The following is a 6697-nucleotide window of genomic DNA, read 5'->3' on the forward strand; positions in this document are numbered from 1 at the left end:
AGACAATAATTGTAAACATGCCTATGTAGTTCTGTATTGCAAAATATAAGAGACTTTCCATATAGAAGTGGAAGAAGTAAACCATTTATTCAGACACCAGAGAACCAGATCCCAAAACCAACAAGTCCAATCCATTATAGCCCAAAGAAATTAATACACATTATCACAGCAGAGAACGACTCCATCTCAGAACCATTCCTGCGCCCCTGCTGGGGCCTTCCCACAAACACACTCATAGCACAGCTAGCACACCCCTTCCTGTTTCTTTCATTCAGCAAGCTCCTCCCACCACATGTGACTTAGGCTTTCTATGACATAACCAGGTCACATGGGCCTATTAATGGGTGGCAAAGATCTTCAAATTTAAATTACCATTACACAGAGCAGGGGCTGATATCCCTGCATTGGGAGGGGCAGCTTCCTCCTCTGGGAAATCACAGGTTCAATACCCATGTCTATCCTATTTGAAATGCTTTCCTATTTTAATCACCCTTTGTTTGTTCTTGGATTTTCCTATATTGTGCTTTGTCTGAAGTAGAATACCCCTGTGTGACAGATACAGAGTTATCCAGATGGTAGCTTATCTCCCAGAATTCTAGGGGAATTTTATTTCCTGTAATATATTTGAGACACTTTTTTTTTTTTTTGCCATTGATGCTGTCTGTGTACGTCCTTTGGAAACAGTCAGTGAAAAAAACTGACAACAGTATTACCGTATGAAGCATGAAGTAGCCTTTAAGAACCTGGTTAAAACTTCAGGGCAAGTCCATGGATGCCTAGCATTCGAGCTCCTGAAGGTCCTCCCTCTGAGAAAGTGATTGGGTTTTGTATGGTAGATGAGTAGGCCTAGTGGGGTGGACAGAGCATTTGCCAGTTCAGTATTTTTCTTGCTAAGTGATTTGCATATTTTAAAAGTGCAAAAGAGAAATCACAGCCAAGATCTCAGCATGTATCTGAGCTGAGTAAAATACACCACTTCTAAAAGGTCCTTTCCTCAGCCAGAGATTGAATATTCCCTTCTTTGTTGTTCAGAAGGGAGAATTATAAGCATCTAAAAATGTGGGGTTGGGGAATAGGGAAAGGCAGGAATTTTGAAGTCCCTTTCCCTGGGATATTGACAGCCCCAAATGGGACTGATGTAAGCAAGGACGGCGTCTGCAGACACAGCTACATTTGATCGGCCTCGTCTGCCGCAATAGACCATTCCCGGTTTGTGTGTCAATTTTAAATGTCAGACAACAGAACTAATGTTACTCTTTGACTGGGCACCCATGTCCACAGCGTCATGCCTGTGACCCCTCAATGTGAGATCGAGGCTTCATTGGGCATCACTGACTCTGATTTGCTCTCTCTCTTGCAGGCATGACGGCCAGTGCAGTCGCAGCTTTAATCCTCATGACCTCCTCGATAGCGTCTGTGGTAGGGTCCCTGTACCTGGCATACATTCTGTACTTTGTGCTGAAGGAATTTTGCATTCTTTGTTTTTTCACATACATGCTGAACTTCTTTCTCCTTATCATCAACTACAAACGACTCGTTTACTTGAATGAAGCCTGGAAACGGCAGCTGCGGCCGAAACAGGACTAATCCAGCCTGGCGAGCTCTGAACGGACCGTCTGGAGACCCTTTGTTCATTCAGTTTATTTTGCAGTAATTTTTTTTTATTCTTCATATCAGACACTTTCCCTAAGAATCTTAAACTGATTTTTTAAAAAATCCTGTAAATTAGAAGGGGCCCTATCTATTTTCTGTGTCAATCTTCCGTTTGAATATGGATACAAAAGAGGATACTCCGAGCCAATCAAAGACAAGCTTTAACTTTCCTTTGAAGATGTTTCTGAAATAACAAAGTATAGTTTTTTCTCCCCAACCCCCAATTGTCAAGTGAAGCAACAGTTGCTAGTAATTCTCTTACATGTATAAATTCAGTTTCAGGTATTAAAAATGTGATCATGACATGAAAATATTTTAGAATAGATACTGTATTAAATATTGCCATGTTTACAGTATGTAATACATTTTTAGCCGATGGATTGAAACATGTAGATTCAACTAGAATCCATTTATGTGATATTGTCAATAAAGGTAGAAATATTGGATCCATCCCTGCAGAGCTCACTCTACAGTTTAGTTTAAAGTGTAGCAATGAAGAATTTTCAGCTCATAGTTGACTAATAGTGGAAGGAGTCAGGAAGCCCCTACAGGTGGGGAGCATCTCAGCAAAAGCACTAGAAACCATTTCTGCAGGCTAGCCAGCCGAACAGACCCTCGGGGTGTTGGTCCCCTTCCCTGTACCTCTTCTCCGAGGAAGAAACTGAAGTTGAAAGAAGGCCCCAGTCAGATTTATGTGGAGTCATGAAATGGGACTGATTGTTACCTACACGGAATGAGTGACCAGACCTGGCCACGAGGAAGGTGTCTCTGGGGCATGAAGGATGGGAAAAGGGGGTGGGGTTGGTGATACTAACTTAAGGATCCTTAGGGGCTTCATTTCTTCCAACAGTTGAGTTTTCCTGCAGACATTTTTCATTTGAATTGGTGCCAGACAGCCAAGCAGTGTTACAACTCATTGGTAATAGGTGTGTAAGTAAGCCCAAGGACGGCAAAAGAGGATTGAGGTCCTGTGTAGTTCCAGGGGGATTTCCCGAGTGGATGAGTTCTGTACTAACTAAAGAGACGTAGAGTGATCTGGTTTAGAATCTCAGATTTGTACTATATTTAGAAGTGAACTTTAGGCCTGACACCCAGCACTTCTCACAAGAGATTCAATTTGCTTAGGAGGGAAAAGAAAGTATTGTAGGTACTGAAGGGAGGGAGGTTCCAGGAGTGCTGGCATTGCTCTTTCTAAGAGCCATTGAAAGTGCAGGATGAAGTTTTTCAAAAGCTGATCTGAATAAATCCAATGGAAATTGTGACAGTGTGTTTCTGTGGTCAACATCCTAAAACAGAATATTAAAAGTGCCTTCTGTCTTCAATCCTTAAACCAAATATTTTGTGTGTTGAACTCAGCAGGCAGAAGTGTCCTTGCTTCTCCCCCCCGCTCCCCCGGCCCCCTCACATAAATGGAATAGAAAAACTTACAGTCTGTAGAAAAGCACTGTATGTGGTCATTCTGGTCCTTAGGCTGGGGAGTAGCAATAGCATCGGGTTCCAGTTCTGTTAGCCATCGTGTCTAAGTGTAGCTGACCAGACTTGAGGAATTAATGAATGAACACTGGAGGGCAGAGAGCAGGCTTAGAAAGTCAAAATCTGCAGAGTCAGCAACAGTGTGGCAATTTTTTTTTTCAATTAAAGTCTCTCAGTTCATAAATCAGTAGTGTTTTCTGCCCTCCAAGCAGGTATGTTAGGGATCTGGACGTATACGCTAAACCACAAACCAATTTATTTAAAAATGGCCTAATCCAGTTTGAACAAAAACTTCCTTTTTCCTGTGAATGTGAATGTTTAAAGAACAAATTTATTCTATTAATTTCTTGTACTCTAATGATTTAAGAACACTAGGAGACGATGATGCTTGAAGGTCAACAATTTTTTGGAGGGGAGTATTGATCAATTTGTGGAAAATAGTTTCCGTTTCGCTAAGGCACTTCACTGAAATTCCCTTATCTAAGATTTGGGAGGAGAGGTCTGACGATTAAGAGTGCTGCGGTGAAGTAACATCGATTAGGAAGCGCTCTGCACGTTCCTGTCCCAGCTTGAGACAATTTTCCACCACATTTTGTATGAACCAGCAGCATACACTTCAAACTTCTCCTGATGTTTAGTTTTGTCTCAGGCAGCTTGAACTTGGGTGGGAGGACATGAGTCTTAACATTCAACTGGGACCCTTAACGGCTTTCCTTTCTTTTCCTCTCATAAGCCTTAGGGGAAACACCACTGGTTAATATACTGTATAGAAGTTAGTTATTTTAATACATTCCTGTGACTAGTAGATTTAATGTGCTTTTTCTCCACAAAAGAGATGAATATGTGCTGCTTGATGTATGAGCTTACCATTCATTGTAACTGTCTCTAAGCACTTGTACTCATAGTAAGAATCTTGATTTCATGATTTTTTTGCCCTCGATTGACCCTACCCTGCACCCCCCCCCCCCAATAAAAGCCACCATATTTATCAAATTTAAATGTTGCTGTAGGCTGGAAAAGCATTTTGGATTGGACATTTTGTTTTAGCCTGCTAACTTGATTTGCCAACATCTTTGAAGAATGGGTTAGGGAAAAGATAATTTTTAAAACTCTTAGCTTTTTTTTTTTAGCAGGGTCTTTTGTAGTTCATGTTACTGGTGAATTGACTTAGAACAAAGATCTCTTACACACTTTTTGTAAGTCTTAAATGTAATTTGATAAAATGGTTAAAACAAGTTGTGATGGGATTACAAATTCTAGGGGGTCTGGGGGAGGTTTGGGATTGGTTTTTTTTTTTCCTTTCTGTTTTTGTCATCTGATGTCGTCTGGAGTGAAAACCTTTTCTCTTCTGGTGAAATAGCTCAGGGTTAACCAGTTGTGTGCCAGGAATTGTACTTGTATTTCATGCAACTTCTCATTAAATCCGTTATTACTAAGAGTCCCAAAGTGTGTGGACTTGACTATTTTCAGACAGAAGAGCAAAACATTAATAAAAAAAAATTAGCTGCCAGAAATTTAGGATTTCTTGGGTTACAGGCACATAGGATAAGGTAGAGAGGTAGAAAATGGTGAAGACTAAAAACCCTGACTGGCTTCAGCTCTTGTGGTTTTATATTGCCGTGAACGAGCAAGAGCAAAAAGCATCAAGAGTCTTCAGTTCTTTTAGGATCTTGGATTTGTGCTTCTTGCTCGTGGTGGAATAGGAAAGTTTGGGGGGAAATTCTCAGACTTGGCAGTTCTTGTTGGCTGGACAAGTTCCAGCTGAAGATCAGTGTTAGGACAATACCGACAGATTTAAAGAAGACAAACACTTTCCCTCCTCCCACCTTTGAGGGAGCAACTCACATGTGGAAGAGGCAACGTGAACACCCACCTCCATTGACCATCAGAATCATCCTGTCTTGATGCTTCAGCCAGCCACGGGGGCTTGGAACTTAGGTGGACTGAACCTCAATAAATCATCTGATAAACCATGACTCTGGTTTGACCAACCTTGTTTAATTAAGAGTGATCTTTCCATTAGTCCACAGAAGGTGAAATGTTCCATTTCTGTAAAACTGGCTTAAAGCATGGCCTCAGTATTTGACATGGGTTGATCTGTATAGTGCATTCCATCGGAAGTATTTGTTACGAGTGCTTTAAGCTCCCAAGGAAACATTCATTTAAAGTGGAGGCACCAGGCAAATACTACTTTGAACAACATCGATATATTCTGTGAAAGAGATTTGGGACACAATTTTTCTAATTGGTAGAAAAAAGACAATAACCCTGTAAATATGTAAGAATGCTTATTTGTTGCACATAACTTTTTGGTATAAAATAAATGTCAACATTTCCTGTGGAAGTCTTTGCAGCAATCATTCTTAGCCTGTAGTTCTGCATTTCCAATCAGGAGCTTGGATGAACCTAAACACAGAGGCCTTTGGGGCTTCAGGCTGAGCCTTAGATGCTTAAAAAAAAAAAAAAGTTGATGCTTTTCTAGAAGCGTACTAAGCTGTGGTTATTAATTTTGTAAAATTAATTCATGTAATTTGTAAAGAGGTTGAACTGTTGAGTCGCTAGAGATCCAAGTTCCTGGAATTTCTGCCATTTTATTATTTGACATGGGTATGTGATTGTCTGGAGTCAAGAATCCATGACTTAAAGGTATTACTGTTTCCAATGCTTCAAGTCTACAGAAATGTGTTAAGTGGTTTTCTTTTCTTAGATTCACAGATTTGGGTTCATGCAACTTGGACAGTATTACAGTCTTCAGAAGTGGTAATGGTCCTTTTGTTGAAAAATGCTATGGCTTTTAAGCATTTTGAACTTTATGCTAAGAACATTTACCTTTCTAGTTGGGATGGATATTGTTTGTGCTCTCCCGATGCCCCCAGTCCAGCGAAATGGGACGGCTCTTTAATTTGTGAAGCATTCACATACCAGTTGTTACTGGGGTCATTTTTGATGTGGCTTCTATAGGCTAATGGTTTAAATGTGACTTTGTCAGTGTTGGAATAGTGTGGAACTTGGTGCTCTTTTAGAAGCCTCATGACATTGTGTCACTGGTGAGGGAAGACACGTATGGTTCTTTAGGAGGCCAACTAAGTGCTCTTTTAATGGGGCTGATTCGACGGTGGTCGTTTTGTTTTGAAGAGCTGGATAGCAAGAGTAAGTGAGTCACTGCTTTGGAAAGCAAGGCTAACAAGGGTGTTAGGGAAGGCTTGCTTAATTCATCATGACGGCTTTCGTTTTGATGAATATTAGGTAACTCCTGTCATTCGTCCTTTATTGTAGAGATGAGAAAGCTGAGGCCTCTTCTTAGGTGTTTTGTAAGATACTGTCTTCTGAGAGTGGGGAGGGGGCAGGCTGTTGACTTAAGAGACTGAAGTTTGTGAGAGTGGGCAGCTTTCAATCAGATCATTCTGTATGGACTAGAGTTATTCATCCTGGATGCAGACTGCAGTCTTAGGCTTATCTCCTTATTCCACCCCTCCCAAATAGAGCGGTGATGGTGACAATGATAGAGGCTTCTTGAATAAAAGGGCATCTTTTATGAATGATCACTTCAGGGGACCCATGAAGAGGCATC

General features: G+C 40.9%; 1 protein-coding gene across 1 annotated transcript in view; it reads left to right on the forward strand.

Moving 5' to 3' along the window:
• The window catches only part of VKORC1L1 (vitamin K epoxide reductase complex subunit 1 like 1), a 48503-nt gene extending 43033 nt beyond the window's left edge, over positions 1–5470 (forward strand). Inside the window, exon 3 of the mRNA XM_036766937.1 lies at positions 1361–5470. Coding sequence (XP_036622832.1) covers positions 1361–1587 — 227 coding nt within the window. The 3' untranslated portion in view covers positions 1588–5470. The remainder of the gene's footprint in view (positions 1–1360) is intronic.
• The last annotated feature ends 1227 nt before the right edge of the window (positions 5471–6697 follow it).

The sequence above is a fragment of the Trichosurus vulpecula genome, chromosome 7 (assembly GCF_011100635.1).
Source record: "Trichosurus vulpecula isolate mTriVul1 chromosome 7, mTriVul1.pri, whole genome shotgun sequence".
Lineage (NCBI taxonomy): Eukaryota > Metazoa > Chordata > Mammalia > Diprotodontia > Phalangeridae > Trichosurus > Trichosurus vulpecula.